This window comes from Stomoxys calcitrans, chromosome 1 (genome assembly GCF_963082655.1).
Source record: "Stomoxys calcitrans chromosome 1, idStoCalc2.1, whole genome shotgun sequence".
Lineage (NCBI taxonomy): Eukaryota > Metazoa > Arthropoda > Insecta > Diptera > Muscidae > Stomoxys > Stomoxys calcitrans.
This window is the reverse complement of record NC_081552.1, coordinates 4,402,648-4,421,924: the sequence shown is the minus strand read 5'-3', so window position 1 is coordinate 4,421,924 and position 19,277 is coordinate 4,402,648. Positions and strand designations below refer to the sequence as shown.

At 36.3% G+C, this 19,277-nt stretch overlaps 2 protein-coding genes across 3 annotated transcripts in view; one reads left to right on the top strand and one right to left on the bottom strand.

Moving 5' to 3' along the window:
* Positions 1-19,277, bottom strand: part of LOC106089617 (speract receptor) — a 122,483-nt gene that overhangs the window by 62,187 nt on the left and 41,019 nt on the right. The window lies entirely within an intron of this gene.
* Positions 17,598-18,882, top strand: LOC106090004 (pancreatic lipase-related protein 3). The gene is made up of 2 exons (XM_013256034.2): positions 17,598-18,019; positions 18,079-18,882. Exons 1-2 carry the CDS (start codon positions 17,796-17,798, stop codon positions 18,830-18,832), a joined length of 978 nt encoding a protein of 325 aa, XP_013111488.2. The 5' UTR covers positions 17,598-17,795; the 3' UTR covers positions 18,833-18,882.

The window sequence follows — 19,277 nt, the reverse complement described above, 5'->3', positions numbered from 1 at the left end:
CGATTTAAAGTCTTGGCCCCATAAAAGGCGCAATTTATAATCCGATTTCACTGAAATTTGACACAATGACCTAGGTTAGGCTTTTCGACATCCGTGTCGTATATGGTTCAGATCGGTTTATTTTTAGATATTTTTTGGTCCAAATCGAAACATATTTCGATATAGCTGCTATGGGGCATAAGGTATGCATTTTTCACCGGATCTTGACGGAAGGTGGTTTACATATATACCCGAGGTGGTGGGTATCCAAAGTTCGGCCCGGCCGAACTTAACGCCTGAAGTTGGTTGAATGAGAAGGAAAGTATCAATTGTTGTAGTAAATAAAAAGGTGCATTTCTATACCCTACACCACCACTGTGGTACAGGGTATTGTAAATTTGTACATTTGTTTGCAACGCCAAGAAGGAGAAGAGCTAGACCCATCGATAATTAAAGGTATCAGCTAAGAATCACTTCCTGATTCCATTTAGCTACATATGTCCGTCTGTCTGTATGTCCATGTATTCTTGTCATCAAGGTACAGGTCGCATTTATTGTCCGATTTTCACAAAATTTTGCATAAGTCTCTTTTTTTGGTCCAAGGACGAACGCTGTTGATTTTGAAAAAAATCGGTTCAGATTTAGATATAGCTCCCATATATATCTTTCATCCGATGTGCCCTTTTTTAAAGCTGTAGAAGCCACAAATTTGGTCCGATGTTTACCAAATTTGGCACGATGTGCTTTTTTTGATGTCCTAGTATGTGTGAAAAATTTCATGAGAATCGGTCTAGATTTATATATAGCTCCCATATATATCTTTCATCCGATATGGTCTTTTAAGGCTGTAAAAGGCACAATTTTGGTCCGATCTTTACCAAATTTAGCATGCTATGTTTTGTGTGGCGTCTCAATACATCTGCAAAATGTCATCTAAATCGGTTCAGATTTACATATAGCTCCCATATATAACTTTCATCCGATTTAACCTATTAAGGGTGTATAAGGCACAATTTGGGTCCAATCTTTACCAAATTTGGCACAAAGTGCTTTTTTGACGTCCTAGTATGTGTGCAAAATTTCATCAGAATCGGATCCGATTTACATATAGCTCCCATATATAACTTCCATCCGATTTAACCTATTAAGGGTGTATAAGACACAATTTTGGTCCGATCCTTACCAAATTTGGCACAAAGTGTTTTTTTTGACGTTCTAGTATTTGTGCAAAATTTCATCAGAATCGGATCCGATTTACATATAGCTCCCATATATATCTTTCATTCGATATGGTCTTTTAAGGCTGTAAAAGGCACAATTTGGGTCCAATCTTTACCAAATTTGGCACAAAGTGCTTTTTTTGACGTCCTAGTATGTGTGCAAAATTGCATGTGAATCGGATCGGATTTATATATAGCTCCTATATATATCTTTCATCCGATATGGCCGTTTATAGTTGCAGTAACCACAATTTTGGTCCCATCCTTACAGAATTTTGCAGGATATGTTTTATTTGACGTAGTACTACATGCAAAAAATTTCATCAAAATTGAACCAGATTCAGGTAAAGTTCCCATATACATATATCTTTTATGCGTTTCGACTTTTAAGGCTGTAAAAGCCACAATTTTTGTACCATCGTTAGAAAATCGTACAGGTTCTATTCGATATTTCAATAGGTATGCAAAATCAAAGCCTGACTAAATTTGGATTGTAGTGATATATATTCAAAGTATTACGTAGACTCGGTGGTGTAGATTATCATATAGTCGGCTTCGCCCGACTTTTACCTTTCCTTACTGGTTTTCTTTCGGAAAGGGAAATTTGTGTATCACAGTTTGAAAATATTTTTGAAGATATCCGATAACCCTTCTTTTGAAGCATGATTCCTTTGTTTATTTGGATAAAAGGAGCTTCCATTTTATAGCATTTTTTTTTTCCTTAAAAACTTTTTGCTTTAAAGTCGGCTGCTGCCTTATCGTTATCAGTGGATCGTTGCAATTTGAAACTTACAAGCATTTCAATACAGATGCAGTTACAACTGATAATACATACATACATACATACATACAATCACAATTGCAGATAACTTAACAGCTATAAAGTGTAAAATGAAAAAGCTCTAACAAATAAAGACAGCTCTCTTTGCTCTCTTTGCTCTCTCCCACTCTTGCTACTGTTGTATTTAATGGATGTAAATCTGCAGATAATCGTTTGGGTTCCCCTCTAGGGATGTGGTCGTTTTAAACATTTAAAGCAGTTACTTGTTTCTGTTGCATCCCGCCTGCCCACCGGTGTAAAACATTGTGGCAAATTGATTCCGCACTTTCCTTAGGATACAAAAGAGGAAAACACAAAACACAAAATACCAAGGGTTTGTTGGAAAACCATAAACACACGCAATAGATGTCATAAAATGCAAACAAGACTTAATGGCTCACAATGGCAAAAGATGGAGTACAGCCAGCTTGCAAGATTTGTTACTTCTATCCACATAAACTAAAAGACTAATAGTCCTTTGGCAGCTGTACAAACTCAAGTTAGGATCGTAAAAATATTGAATATAATAAAAAGACATAAATGTCTAGATATACATAGCTGGAACAATATATGGCAGTCACTTTGACGTATGAGTAATATTTGTTTTTCTCTTCACTGTTGGCTTTTTGATTGACTTCCATTGTGGTTTATTATTATGGGGTTAAAAAACTTTGTAGTGAAATTGCCAAATTGCAAATTTTGCCCCTGAACATTCCACAAAGGACATTGTGGTTTCGTTTTTATTGGTGATCTTGTAAAACAAAGTTATTTTGTTGATTAGTGGTAAATGCTAAGTTACAAGCTCTTAAATTCAAATTAAACCAGTAGGGAAAGGCAAAAGTCGGACGCAGCCTACTATAGAATACCCTACAGCACCGAGTACATTTATATATAAATTTAGTCAGAGTTTAATTTTGCATGCCTATTGAAATATCGAACTTTATACGATTTTCTTACGATGGTACGAAAATTGTGGCTTCTACGGCCTAAAAAGTCGAAACGCATAAAAGATATATATATGGGAGTTTATTCTAAATCGATTTTGATGAAATTTTGCACACGTATTGGGATGTCAACTAAACCAACGGACCAAAATTGTGTCTTCTACAGCGGTAAAAGGCCATATCGGATGAAAAATATATAAATGGGAGCTATATCTAAATCTGGACCGATTTTTACGAAACCTTGCACACTTGCTGTGAGGACGTTGAATAAAACGGCCCATGCCAAATTTTGTAAAGATCGGAGCAAACTTGTGGCTTCAACAGCGTTAAAAGGCCATATCGGATGAAAAATATATATGGGAGCTATATCTAAATCTGAACCGATTTAGATGAAATTTTGCACACATATCTGGACGTCACACGAAACATTTCATGCCAAATTTGGTAGAGATCGCAACAAACTTGTGGCTTCTACAGCGTTAAAAGGCCATATCGGATGAAAAATATATATGCGGGCTATATTTAAATCTGGACCGATTTTTATGAAAATTTGCACACATGTGAGGACATTGAATAAAACGGCCCATGCCAAATTTTGTAAGGATGGGACCAGCACTGTGGCTACCACAGCTTTAAAAGGGCATATCGGATGAAAGATATATATGGGAGCTATACATAAATCTAGACCGAATCTCATGAAATTTTGCACACATACTAGGACATCAAAAAAAGCACATCGTGCCAAATTTGGTAAACATCGGACCAAAATTGTGGCTTCTATAGCTTTAAAAGGGCACATCGGATGAAAGATATGTATGGGAGCTATATCTAAATCTGAACCGATTTTTTTCAAAATCAACAGCGTACGTCCTTGGACCAAAATTTTGTGAAAATCGGACAATAAATGCGACCTGTACCTTGATGACAAGAATACATGGACATACAGACAGACGGACATAGCTAAATGGAATCAGGAAGTGATTCTTAGCCGATACCTTTAATTATCGATGGGTCTAGCTCTTCTCCTTCTTGGCGTTGCAAACAAATGCACAAGAGAACAAAAAGCTCATATTCATTTAAAATGTACAAATTTCCCATCATTAATTTTCGTCCAAACAAAGAAAAAAATATGAAAAAAATGGCAACCGGAAAAGCGAGTTTCTCGGGAAACAATCCTTTCATGAGTACGTGAACACACACATACATATGAAATTTGTACATCCTTCAAATGGGGGTTCTTCGAAAATGAGGAAGCCTACAATCTATCATGTGATGATTTTGCAAATTGAAATATACATCTTCTCAAAAGCAGCAAATGAAACAATTTGAGTTTAGCAGATGTGATGAGAAATCCTTTTCCTGGAAGTAATGAATGAACAGAGGCCAACGTTATGCCTAGGCAAGGGTTTTGAATTTTTAATTTGTACAAGCATTTAATCATGGCATTCAGACCTGAGATATAAATGATAAGCACCAACATATGAGAATAAAATTAATAGCGCTATGGAATTAGTTTTATACGCAGGTTAACATGTGTAACAGCACATTATTGGGATGCCCAAAAAGTAATTGCGGATTTTTCATATAGTCGGCGTTGACAAATTTTTTCACAGCTTGTGACTCTGTTATGGCATTCTTTCTTCTGTCAGTTATAGAAAAAAAGTGTAAAAAAAGTATATTTGATTAAAGTTCATTCTAAGTTTTATTAAAAATGCATTTACTTTCTTTTAAAAAATCCGCAATTACTTTTTGGGCAACCCAATATTACACAATGACTTCTACAATGTTCAGCATTCATTTATGGTCCGAATCAGGCTGTAACCTGATATAGCTCCAATAGCATAACAGTTCTTATTCAATATTCTATGTTTGCCTTAAAAGAGATGCCGCGCATTGAACTCGACAAATGTGATCCATGATGGAGGGTATATAAGATTCGGCCCGGCCGAACTTAGCACTCTCTGACTTGTTTTAACTAATAAAACAAAGAGATCATTAGACGCTTTTCGTCTTTGGTTAGAAGACTTTTCAACCATATTAGGTGTGATGGCTTCAAAAGCCATGCGTTGGGATGTTGTATTAGAATCGTATCAATTGCGAAAACGCCTCTATGATACAATTACCATATTAACCACGCTCGACAACCCTGTCTAGTAGCTGTGCTTTTTCCCAATGCAGGTGTTTTTTGTGTAATGGCAGACTTTTTTTCTGCGACAAATACACTATCTCCGTGGTACACATGATTCTGTGTATCTGTTGGAAGTTGTATTGATGGCTTCGAACGGCCAGACAACGGCAACGGCTCTGGCTATTGATCTGTGTGCTCAGGTTCGAATCCCAGCCAGGCTCTGCCGATTTTTTTTTTTTTCATTTTCGTAGTTATTACAGTTTGAACATATTTGCTCGAAATTTGATACGAATTGTTTAAGAATCCATCTGAAAACATCCTCCGAGGTCCATCCAAATTGGTTGAGAATAAGATATAGCTCTCACGTTGTACTTAGAGTATAGCGCCATATACAGATGGCACCTCCCGGCTTTTGCCTTTCCTTACTAGGTTTTTGCTAAAACAGCAAACATTTTTTGCTGTTTTCAAATAGCAAACAAGTAAAAAGGCATTAAGTTCGGCCGGACCGAACTTTGGATACCTACCACCTCGGGTATATATGTAAATCCCCTTTCGTCACAATCCGGTGAAAATTGGATAACTTATGCGACCAAAATTCGGCACGGACATTGAGTGGTAAAAAACCGATAAATAAACCGATCTGAACCATATTAAGGTCGGATATCGTGAAGCTTAGAAAAACTCACTGTATAGTACGATCTGAACTATATGTCGGTTGGATGTTGGGAGGTCTCAACCTAATCACTGTTTCAAATTTCAGTGAAATCGGGTAATAAATAAAGCTTTTATGGGCTTCAGTCCCCTTATCGGCAGATCGGTTTATATGGCAGTTATATCTAAATATAATCCGAAATGAACTATATTTAGGTCGGATATTGGGAGGTCTTAACCTAATCACTGTTTCAAATTTCAGTGAAATCGGGTAATAAATGAAGCTTTTATCGGGACATCGGTCTATATGGCAGCTATATCTAACTATGGACCGATCTATTCCATATTGAGGTCAAATGACGGGAGGCCTAAAACTACTCTCTGTTTAAAATTTTAGTGAAATCGGATGAAAAATAAAGTTTTCTATATGGTAGCCATATCTAAATATAGTCCGATCTGAACCATAGTTGGGTCAGTTGTCGGGAAGCCTTAAGCTCCTCACTGTTACAAATTTCCGCAAAATCGGATGAAAAATAACGTTTTTATGGGCATTAGACCGTTTATCGGCAAATCGGTCTATATAGCAGCTATATTCAAACATGGTCCGATTTGGCCTCAAAAAAGATGACATAAAAAAGACGTATCTGTGCCAAATTTCAGCTCAATATCGCAATTTTTGAAGGCTCTAGAGTGATTACAACAGACGGACGGACAGACAGACAGACACACGGAGATTGTTAAATCGTCTTAGAATTTTACGACGATCCAAAATATATATATTGGGTTGCCCAAAAAGTAATTGCGGATTTTTTAAAAGAAAGTAAATACATTTTTAATAAAACTTAGAATGAACTTTAATCAAATATTCTTTTTTTACACTTTTTTTCTAAAGCAAGCTAAAAGTAACAGCTGATAACTGACAGAAGAAAGAATGCAATTACAGAGTCACAAGCTGTGAAAAAATTTGTCAACGCCGACTATATGAAAAATCCGCAATTACTTTTTGGGCAACCCAATATATACTTTGTAGGGTCGAAAATTAATATTTGTAGATGTGTTGCAAACGGAATGACTTAATGAATATACCCCCTATCCTACGGTGGTGGCTATAAAAAGTTTAAAGTAGGCGAAAAACTTCATTAAACTTTAATAAGGAGACGTTTCTCTCGTAGCGGCTATAAATAGAAGATTCCTTTTCATTGTGTTCAACTTGCACCGGACACCACTTATTGATAATAGAAAGTTCCTTAAGGGATGTTGGTTTTTGTTGTACCGATTCCAAAGCGATTTATTTTTAAATAAATGACCTGAATAATGACCTGAATAATGACCTGAATAATGACCTTTTCCCTTTTTGAAATCTCTTAATGATTATTTCTTAAGACCTTCATTGTTCTTAGCAATTGTGAATACTACTGAACCCCCCTCCCCCCGCTTTTTTTGTATATATACTTAATATGGTATGATTACTAATTACCGAAAATGGTGCAATTAAATGAAATCACATAGTATGTGCGTATTAAAACAAGATTTGAAAAGTCCAACAAATCATTCGTTCATAAACATAACCACCATAACCACCAACCATATCTTTCATCAATTACGATATATACAGCCAACAAACACAAACATAAGCACACCCTCACCACACAAACGCCTGATACTCATAATATGCCAAGCCGGATGTGAAGCCATAATACAGTCAGGCATTTTTTGCTTTTGAAATCAATGCCAACCGGAAATTAATACAGTTGCGCAAACTAAAGAACTCTATAACAAGCACACGTACACACACACACACACACACACACACAAACACACGAACTACTCTTATAACGAGTTGGTGGAAAACATTAAAACCATAATATCCTGCACAGGGACATTAATGGTAACCATTGATGTTGGTGGAAGAGAAGAGAAAATAACACTCAATCATATCTCAGCCCCGATTTGAGAGCACGTCAGCACCAGTATAACGAAAAACTAACTTGGCTGTAAACGAATTATGTGCTGCTTCTTTTTTGTTTTTGTTTTTGTTTAAATTACAAACAAATCAGCCCACACAACTCGAAAGTGTTTTTGGAATGGCACACATTGCCCATTTCATTGTATGTTGGCAAGTTGCAGTTGAAATTAAATGCATTCCCCTGGCCAATCATTTAAGCTGTCAGTAATTAAATCTGACAAATTAACCTACAACCAGCAGCAGCCGCCTGCAGGTTTACAGGCAATTAAAATTGATTTACGATTAACATGACAATACATCAACAACAATAACAAAAAATACAACAACGAAACTTGCATAAATTGAAATTACTTTACAATTTGAATGAATGTTTGCATTTTTGCCACAACTGGTTCGCATTTGGGGCTAGCAAAGCTTTTTTCACATCAAGCCAAGAGTTTTTTTTTTCATAAAAAAATTTTAAAACAATTAAACTTTTTTCATGGAAATTCGGCTATCAAAACGAAAACATCTGTGTTGACTATGACCATAATCCTCCAGGCTACACAATTGTCTATTGTTTGTGGAGATTTAATAACTTTTTTAACCTTTTCAATTTTATTTCAAAGGCTAATTAAGTGTTCTAAACAGAAACTATTAAAACATCATTTAGATGCACACAATTAATTTTTTTCCATATAAAAAAAATGGATGAATGCAACAAAAGTTTTTTAGTTTAAGGTCTCAAGCGTTGCACGGTGTTGCCACATCGAAAAATCTTGGAAATAATTCTGGAACTTGAACGGATGGGGATGTGTACACGAATATAAAGGTGTTTTCCAATAAGTATGAAAAATTTGGTGGGTCCAGAGGCTCATCCATGGGTTTTAAAAATTGATCACCTCGAGAATGTCAAATTATGTTCTGCTTGCCAAACAGTCATTGGTAAGCCGATGGGCTTGATTTGTTTTACAATATAGAGGTCGTAAAACCCTGCAAAAATCATGCGGAAATGTCCAGTATATCTCTAACGGTTAATGAGTTATTGGACAACAATTGTCTAGTAGTTCCTCCATTATTATGTCTGCTACAATTGGCGATAATGGAGACCCCATTGGCATGCCCTTTCTCTGTTCATAAAACCAGTCGTCATACATAAAGTATTGTATATGGAATCCTTTGTACATGTGTTTACCATCTCTATAAGAATAATTGTCCATTTCTCCTTTATTGTCGATATTGCCAGATTGACAGGAACACTGGGGAACAAGCATACAACATCGAACAAGACTAGTAATTCCGTGTTTTTAATCTCTTGGTCGTTGATTCTCGTTTTGAATTCTATTCCGTTTTTTATGTTGTATATTGAGTCCTTCGTAACATGGTTTAATATCTCTGTGATGTATTTGGATAATCCGTATGTAGGGGAGTTTATGGAGGTACATATTGGCCTAAGTGGGGTGCCTGTTTTATGGATTTTTGGTAATCCATATATCCTTGGAGCGTTAGCAGTTTTAATCAATAACTTGTTTCTTATTTTGTTGTTTTTGTCTTTAGTCGTTTATACGTGCAGATGTCTCCTAGGGTACATCTCATTTTCGCATCATATTCTGCCATTTTCATCGCCACAGTTTTTCCTCCTTTATCTGCGCTTATTAATAAAAATCTCCTAATTTTCCTTTAGAAATTTTCGAGTTTCCCCCACTGTGCTTAGAATAAACATGTCTCTCCAATATAACCAATCTCACTCTCGCATTCTCTTGCATTTCTCTGCTCTGCAAAGTCTAAACACACTCCTCCCGCCTCCGCCAATACATTAAACAGTGGAAATGTTGTTTTTGTTGTCGGAAGTGAGAATTTGGGGCCCAACGACAACAACCATTGGTTGGAATGTCTTGGTCTGTGTTGTTGACAAACCAAGCTCTGTTGTGTTTAAAGTCGTGCTCAAATTGCTGTTGTTGTTTTAGTCTCTGAAGTTTATTAATGTGTGTTGCCCTGCTCTTGTTGATATGAGAGTATATGAGAGTATGGTATTCTCACTTTCAAAGTAGAGTGCCAACTCACACTCTCCATTAGATAGTTGAGCTGATCTCTTGTTTGTTCAAGCATTACTGTGTGTTGACTTGTGTGTGTTTGTATTGTATTAGAAGCTTCAGAATTCTAATGTGAAAGTTATATATGTGTTTTTCTAATGTAATTGCCATTTTTTGTCGGGATATTGTTGTGAGTGTGAAATATGTTGTTGAAATATATTTTTTAAAATTATAAATTTATCTCTGCTTTAGTTAAATTCACAATTACATACGGCTGTTTTTTTTCTTATTTTTTTAAACACGAAATTTTGCACATGTCACTTTTTTGGATTTAGATATAGCTCCCACATATATCTTTCATCCGATATGGCTTTTTAAGGTTGTAAAAACCACAATTTTCGTCCGATCTTTACAAAATTTGACATTGGGTTTTTTATTTGAGGTCTACATAAGTGTCCCAAATTTCATAAAAATCGGTCCAGATTTAGATATAGCTCCCATACATATCTTTCATCCGATATGGACTTTAAAGGCTGTAGAAGCCATAGTTTTGGTCCGATCTTTAAAATATTTCGCGCAAGGTGTTTTATTTGACGTCCTAATATGTATGGAAAGCTCCATGAAAATCGGTCCAGATTTAGATATAGCTCACATATATATGTATCGCCCGATTTGCACTTCAATGGCCGTAGTAGCGACAATTTTCAACCGAAAAAAAAAATTTGGCACGAACTGTTTTGTTACTGATCTTAATATATCTTCATCAAAATCGGTTCAGATTTAGATATAGCTCCCACATATATCTTTTATACGATATGGCCTTTGAAGGCTATAGAAGCCACAATTTTTGTCCGATTTTTGCAAAATTTTGCATGAAATCTTTTATTTGACGTTTTAATACGTGTGCAAAATACTTGCCAAGTATGGTCTGAATCGGTCCATAGCCTGATATAGCTTCCTTAAAAACCGGTCTGCCAATTTTACTTCTTCAGCCTTTAAGGGGGCGCAATTCTTATTTGATTCGGATAAAATTTCAGCATTCGCCTTTCCTATGACCTTCAACATACCTGCCAAGTATGGTCTGAATCGGTCGACAACCTGATATAGCTCGCATATAAACCGATCTGCCGATTCTACTTCTGAAGACCCAGTACGACGCAATTCTTATCCGATTTGGATGAAATTTTGTGCCATGACTTCCACTATGATCTTCAACATCCAAACCAAGTTTGACCCAAATCGGTCCATTTCCTGATAAGCTCCCATATAAACAAATCTCCCGAATTTACTTGTTGAGACAATTTGTGCAATGACTTTTACTATGATCTTCAACATCCAAACCAAGTCGGTTCATATACTGATATAGCTCTAATAGCATACCAAATGTTATCCATATTCCTTTTTTTATGCCAACCTCCGAAGGATGGGTGTATATTAGGGCGGGTCGATTTTTTCTTTAATCGTATAGCAAAAACGTAAGCTACATACAATTCTAAGAAGTTTCTCCGAAGAATTCACGTATCTAAAATAAAACCCTTATCCGCGCCTCTCGACTTATTTTTTTTTTTTCTTTGGATACTCGATATTTGATATTCTTGTGATCAAGGTACAGGTCGCATTTGTTGTTCGATTATCGTAAAATTTTGCACAAGTCTTTTTTTTTTTGGTCCAAGGACAATCGCTATGGATTTTGAACAGAATCGGTTCAGATTTAGATATATATCCCATATACATCCCATATATATGGGAGCTTTATCTAAAACTGAACCGATTTCAATCAATAATGAACACATGTTGGAACATTAAATAGAAAGTCTTGTGCAAAATTTTGTAAAACTCGGACCAAACGACTGGCTACGAGACCCTTAAAAGGCTATTATATAAAAATAAAATTGTTACGCTTTGTTTGTTTGTTAGTTTTTTTGTCTGTTCCGTATAGACTCAAAAACGGCTGAACCACTTTTCATGTAATTTGTAATAGGGTACTAAATTTTATGTTATACGAAGGGGGGCGGACCCTCCCCCATAACCCAATTTTTAAAAACGCCAAATCTCGGAGATGCGTGCACCGATCTAAGCGATCTTTTGTATGCCACCTTATAGTACGCCAAAAATACGAAATTGGTTAAAAAATTTTGGGGTCAAATAATCTGGGGGGACGCCCCATCCCAAAACCCACCCGAACGGACATGTGCACCGATTAAGACAATATGGGTATCAAATGAAAGGTATTTGAGAGTAGAGTACGAACTTGGCATTAAAATGTTACCCCAAGTGTCGGGGGGGCCCCCCACCGCCAATAACACCATCCAACAGGACACTTTAACCGCTTTGAGTAATATGGGTATCAAATAAAAGGTATTTAAGAGTAGAATACAAATCTGAGACAAAAAATTTTTTGGTGTCTGAGGACCCCCCCACCACCCAAAAAAGGACAAATTTACCGATTGCGAAAATACAGATATCAAATGAAAGCTATTTAAAGGTAGAGTACAATGCTGTTATAAAAATTTAACCCTTGGTGTCTGAGGCGCCTCCCCATGCCCCAAAAGCCCTCAACAGGACATGTTCACCGATTGGGACAATATGGGTATCAAACGAAAGATATTCGGAAACTGACTACACATCTGTTATTAGAATTTGGTTCAAGGTGTCTAAGGGGCCTCCCCAATCGAAAAAACCCCCCAAAACGGAATAAATGTCCACCGTCACAAAATGGATATAACATGAATGGTCTTTGAGAGTTGAACATGAATCTGATATACACATTTGGGACAGAGTCTAGGACCGGCCCACCCACCTAATACGCTTCAATAAGGTGTGTAGTTCGATAGGAATAATATGGGGATTAAACGAATGGTCTATGACAGTAGGCCATTCCTCCCAATAAAAACAACACCAAACTGTCATGTACACGCATAAAAAAAGTTCGTTTGACATAAAGGAAATGTTCGCCAAGTAAACTTCTTTTCTGAAAAACATTGGACTTTGTTTACGATAAAAGCACATGTTTTTGCGATAAATTCTTGCAAGAATTTGTGACAAATTTAAAGTTTTTTTTACCCTGATAATCCCTTTCCCTTGGTATATATAAAACATCTTATTTGGGGTTTCAACTAGTATTTCTTTATTTATAAATTAATTTAAGGTCAAACGTTTAAAATGGATTACGTATATTGAGTAGGATGCCAAGGATGTCAATTTAATATTTGAACATAATTCAAACTCAAATTTTTACGAATTCTAAGCAGATCTTAGTTGACAATTCCAGCTCTTTCAGAGCATATTTGAATTTATTTCGATGATACCCAATGATATTAAAGACCTTGTATTATCATCTACTGACCTTGTATTATCATCTACCATAAATAAATCAAAAATTAGTTGTTTCTGTTTTCGCACATCTAAATACCTACTTAGTGATGGATATTTCTTTGTCGCGTAAATGTTGCCAAAAACAATGCATGTGGCTTAGAAATTCTTATTGTGTTGTGTTTTCCTGTACCTGGCAGCCATTTGTGCGTTGCTCTAATGATTTTTGTCATTGGACATACCAGCATTTTGTTTTCTTGTGAACGTACAAAGTAATGTGCAAAAGAGTGAATATATTAGCCAACCACTGGTCTATACGCTCATGTACTAACCCTTTCGCTCAAGTAGACGACACACAAGAGAATAACTATGGTGTCCGGTACACGAATAATTGTAGTAGTAGTAGTAGTATTCTTTATTTTATTTTATTAAACGTTATAAAAATATATAATACTATATGTTTTATTTATTATCTATAAAGAATATTCAGCATGGTTTTTCTTAAACCGTCTGCTGGAAAATTGAGTTTAAAAATTTACGTTAAAATTAATAATTAAATTCATTTATCAATAAATCTCTGTATTTAAGGGCTTCTCTAAGGTAATTATATAAAGTAGACCAGGACATATCTTCACCTCCATCTAACTGAAAGATAACCTCATTTTCATCAAGAAAAGTTTTGTTAAAAAATTTTAGTCTGTAATTGGAAAATATTGGGCATCTGCCCACGAAGTGACATACTGATTCCTCTTCTCCCATATTACAAATAGAGCATATACGACTAATGCTATTTCGGTAGATAGATCCGTTTAAAGGCAAAATATCTCCTCTGGCTCGTATAATGCATGATATTTGACTTAGTTTAAAACTGTTGTTGCAGTATATTGGTCCTACTTCATAATTAAGGTATTTGTAGATTCTGTGAGCACTCTCACGGGCTTTGGTCATGTGATCCCTTAGGCTACGCATTTTTATTCCTTCAATAAGTTGATAGCATGCATTATTCCATGTTTCCTTGCTTTCGCCAATATCAGCACTTTGGATTTGGTATTTTGATAGCATTAATTTTAAATCATTGTACCAAGAAATATTTCTTTCTATAACTTTCAGAGAAAGTTTATTTGGCAATCGATGCCCTTGCATTTCAAATATCACTTTTTGCAAGTACTTTAAGTGCATTGAATAAGTGTACACATATCCTTCCTCGTAGCTTGTTTCCAAAGCCAATACGTAATTGGGCGTATTTTCTGGTAGCTTCAGTATACGTTTAATAAAATATCTGTATAATTTTTCCACGTCCTCAAAATAAGCATTTCCCCATATTTGTGAGCCATAACTCTGGATCGCTCTACAAACTGACAGAAACATTTTCCACTTAGCAGTTAGTGAAATATTCGGTTTTCCTGTGAAATCCTTCCATGTTACATTCAGACAAATTTTGGATGCATTATTTTTATTCTCAATATGTTTAGCGAAAGAAAGCTTTGGTGTCAAAGTTATGCCAAGGTACTGATATTCATTTACAACCCTCAGACTTTCTCCCTTATATTTCCATGTTTCAACGTCAGCAATTCTCCCTCCTTTTCTGAATACCATCACTTCTGACTTGTCTTTGTTTACTTCCATTCCCCAGAGATCACAATACTCTGCCAGATTGTTTATCATTTTTTGTAGTATATCTTTATCATCTGATATTAAAACAATATCATCTGCATACATCAAAAGACGGACATTCAAATTGTCTATGTATAGACCACCTCCTAAAGCATCGTGCAGATCATTTAAATAAAGGGCAAAGAGTAAGGGCGATAGCAGGCAACCTTGTTTCACTCCACATTTTGTTTCAAAATATCCAGACAACTCCTTACCGTTCCATATCGTTGATTTTGTATTCTTATATACTTTAGCAATAAAATCCACAATTTTTGATGAGAGCCCTATTGTGTGCATTTTGTATATAAGTTGCTGTCTTGGAACCCTGTCGAACGCTGCTTTGAAGTCGACAAAAAATGAGTAAACTTTTTTTCTTTCAGCAAGCTTTAGATTTATAATTGACACTAGGTTAAAAACATTGTCAATTGTCGAATATCCTTTTCTAAAACCAGCTTGAAACTCATTTAACACCTGCAGTCTATTCGTCCACTCAGTTATTCTGTTATTTATCATGCCCAACAAAAGCTTTGCTATGCAGTTCATAAAACTTATTCCTCTATAATTTCCGACTGCATTAATATCACCTTTTTTATGTATGGGGAATATAACGCTGGTGCGGAAAGTATCGAAGTCTTGGCTACCATTGAAAATTTTTGTATAAGTTTGACATAAAGCTGAGAGAAAGTCATCCGTAGCATTGATAAAAAACTCGTATGGAATACCGTCTTCACCTGGGGCCTTCCTTTCCTTTAACTTACTCAGCTGCTCCCTTATTTCTTCTAAAGTGAAGTCACTGTCTAGAAGAACTTCCTCCAAAAGTGGTGGGGCAAAGTAGATAGGTTTCGAGTTATCAGTAGGGTTGAGTAGAATTTCAAAATAATTCTTTAATGTTTCGGCAGTTATTTCGCATCCAATCGGATTTTCATGTTGTCTAATTTCCTTTGCTAATGCCCACCATGTTTTACTATCGCTAACTGTGTCCAATCTTCTGGTTAGATTTATATTGTACTCGCATTGTTTTCGCTTACAAATGAGATGATATTCCTTTCTTTGCACACTATAGGCTTTTCTGTCTTGTATCAGATCTGTAGATCTATATATATTTAGCAACCTCATAGATTTCTCTCTTGCCCGAAAACATTCAGTGTCGAACCATTTGTTTTTGTACTCTACTTTCCTGCTTATTGTACTTTTAGGGTAAGAGCTTGAAATGAGGCTTATAAAATCTGCTAAACATGCGTAGTCGGAATAATTGTTTGCGAAGCATTTTTACAATTGAAGAGTTTTTGATTTTACAACAAAAGGAAGGTCATTTTTCCGTAGACGAAGCTGCTAAAGGGTTCACAATAAACAAAGTTAGTTGCGTTCAATAATACTACGTTTATGGCTAACATTTGATATGTTGAAGCGAAACGATGCACGGTTACAATAAAAGCAAAACTTTGTGACAAAAGTATTTTGTTTGCCGTAAAAATTTCCCTAACGTTGCGTGTACGACGACCGAACACATATTCAAAAAAAAAAATTAATTAAAAATAATAAAGGAAGGCCGATCAGGATAGAACAGGACAGCAATAAAAGGTCTTTGGTTGGAGAGTACACCTTTCACCCTCAAATTGGGATATACACAGGAGGATCTGCGGATCTTTAAAAATGTGATATCCCAAGTGGTAGCTTTGAAATATGATTTTGAATGTCGATAACCAACACAAAAATAATTAATTAGTGTAAATCTGAACAAAATCCGTAGCCCCGAAAATCTTGATCGCCGCCTTCAAAATGCTTAACATAATGGGGCTCAAACAAAATCGTACTCTAGCTCGATGTTGATATTATTTCGGGGTCCGTCCCCTAAACTCCCTTCAAACCGGTCATATTTGACCACTATGACAATAATAGGTTACTATGACAATAATAGGTTAAAAGCAAAAGTTTGTGACAAAAGTATTTTGTTTGTCGTAAAAATTTCCCTAACGTGTTATTTTTTGCGTGTACGATGACCGAGCACATATTCAAAACAAAAAAAAATTAAATAAAAATAATAACTTTAATGGGCGGACCCTCCCCTTACCCTATTTTCAAAAACGCCAGATCTAGGAGTTGGGTGGGGCGATTTACGCGAAATTTAGTTTGTTTGACAGCATTCCGCTTGAAAAGCTGAACAGAATACTCAGCTTAAGGTGGAATGTCTACGGCGGCCGCCCCACCCCCAAAGCCCGTCAAATGGAAAATTAAACCGATAATTACAATATGGGGTTCAAACGAAAGGTATTTCAGACTGGAGCACGAATCTGATACACGGGGGTCCACCTAACCCCCTTACCGACCATAACGATATAAGGCTCAAATGAAAGAAATTTGGGAGTAGAGCACCAATATGATATCCACATTGGGGCGAAATATCTGAAAGGCGGTACTTGCACTTGTTTTCCTGACCGTGCCTGTATGGGGCTCAGATAATATAAGCGAGTGAAAGAAGGCGGAGCGGAGCGAGCCCTGTCCAGCTAGCGGTCGTCTCGCATATTTGGTCTGAAATCGGCAGCCACAAAATAAATGGCCATTAATAAATGTTTGTGAACATCATAGCCCTTGCTCTACTAACCCACCGTTAATCCTGTTTTATTAATTTGCCCCAAATGCATCTCAATACGTCAACCAGACATGAGATACTGCATACAGATATAGTTTTAAAGCATTTACAACGCTCTTTATAACAATCGATAAAAACCCATAGGGCCGGCCACCACTTTTGAAATGCATCCCATTTTATATTTTTCTCAAAAAAATAAAAGGTTCCTTGTGAATTTCTTTCAGTGTGTTCCAATTGATTTCTACGCAACCATTTCCTATACCATTTGAAGATATTTACGACTCGAAAGAAAGACAAAAGCAAAACAATTTTTACAAATTTGTTTTTTACTCATAAATAAATCAAATGAACAAAACGTAGGAAATCTTAATTAAGACTGCAATTTAGTGAAGCGCCCGGCTAGTGATAATCTTATCGGGTCTCAGCAACATGCTCACCAGCATTGTAAATAAGGCACCAGAGAGTCATCAACCAAGGTAGGCCGTTAATTAGAAGACAGTATTTGTACAACAGTTAAACCATGCGCTTCACTTTGGGAGTACTATCGGTGGTAATTTTACTACTGACTGTGACAGAGTCACGGGCCAATGTCGCTATGGGAAAGGAACTCGCAAAGGATCAGCATGTGAGGGACTCGGTGAAATTTTATGTTTACACTAGACAAAATCGAGATGTGCCGCAATCACTGGAGGCGAATGTGGAGTCGGTGGTGAGGAATGTTATCGATACCACCAAACCTACCACGTAATTTCTTGCCAATTGGTCAAAGAAATAATTAAAATAGTTCCCCCTTCCCTTTGTAGCCTCTTCATTCCCCATATGCAAAGTGACTTTGGCAGCGATGAATGTAATGTCATTAAGGATGCCAAACTACAATTGGAGGATGGCAATGTTATTGTAGTGGACTATAGCGAATCAATCACCAACTCTGGGGATTTTGAAAGCATTGTTTCTTTAATGCCACACATCGCAGAGGCCATTGGTGAGTTGGTGATGCTTTTGAAGCACAACTTCGATTTCAGTCTTGAGCATTTGCATGTGGTGGGCTTTAGTTTGGGGGGACACATTAGTGGCATTACCGCTCAATATCTCCACCAGAGTTTGGGCGAACGAATCCCACGCATTACAGCTTTGGATCCCGCAGGAATTTATTTTACTGCCAACACACCATCGGATCAACGTCTATCCTCAGATGATGCAGAATTTGTTGAGGTTGTGCACACAAATGCCGGCCAACAGGGGTTTCTCTCAACCTGCGGCCATGTGGACTACTATCCGAATGGTGGCACATTGCAGCCGGGTTGCGATGAAAAGGATATGGCATGCTCCCATGAAAGGGCTTACCAGCTTATACCAGAAATGTGGTTGCCTTTGGAGAATCACGAGCTATTGATTTTAAAGTGTCCTTCGCTGGATTATTTGGGTATGGACTATTGTCGTTGGCTGAGCAACAAAATGGGAGATTTGCAGCAACGTCCCAAGGACGGTGTCTATTATGTGGAAACCAATTCGGTAAAACCTTATGGCAAAGGAGCATTTTTGGTGGAATTTTTTTAAAAAAACCTATTAAAAGGAATTGTCCTTTCCCAAAAAAAAAAAAAAAAATATTGCAAAAAATGCTTAAAAACTTTTAAGTTCAGCAAATAAAAACTTGAAAATTGGGAAAAAATTTAATTTTTCAAGAATCAAACGAAATAAAAAAATCTGTAAAATTTTAAAAAATACCTGCATTTATTCTAGAAAATTTTCTAAAAATTTTTTTAAGTAAAAATTCACTTAAAAAATCTTGAAAGTTTAATATTGGGTTGGTTAATATTGGTTCGTTCTAAGATTTATCAAAAATGCATTTACTTTCTTTTAAAAAATCCGCAATTACTTTTTTGGAAGTACCAAATTGCCTTCATTTGAGTCCCATATAGCCATGGTCGGTTAATATGCCCTTTTAGGCGATTTTTTGGGGATGCGGACACCACCCATTATATGGACTTTATTTTTTTGCCAT

Bases quoted from the DNA above. Each gene is read 5' to 3' on its own strand.
- LOC106090004 (XM_013256034.2), top strand. From the start codon at position 17,796: ATGCGCTTCACTTTGGGAGTACTATCGGTGGTAATTTTACTACTGACT. The intron at 18,020-18,078 runs GTAATTTCTTGC...TTCCCTTTGTAG, and splicing joins GATACCACCAAACCTACCAC to CCTCTTCATTCCCCATATGC.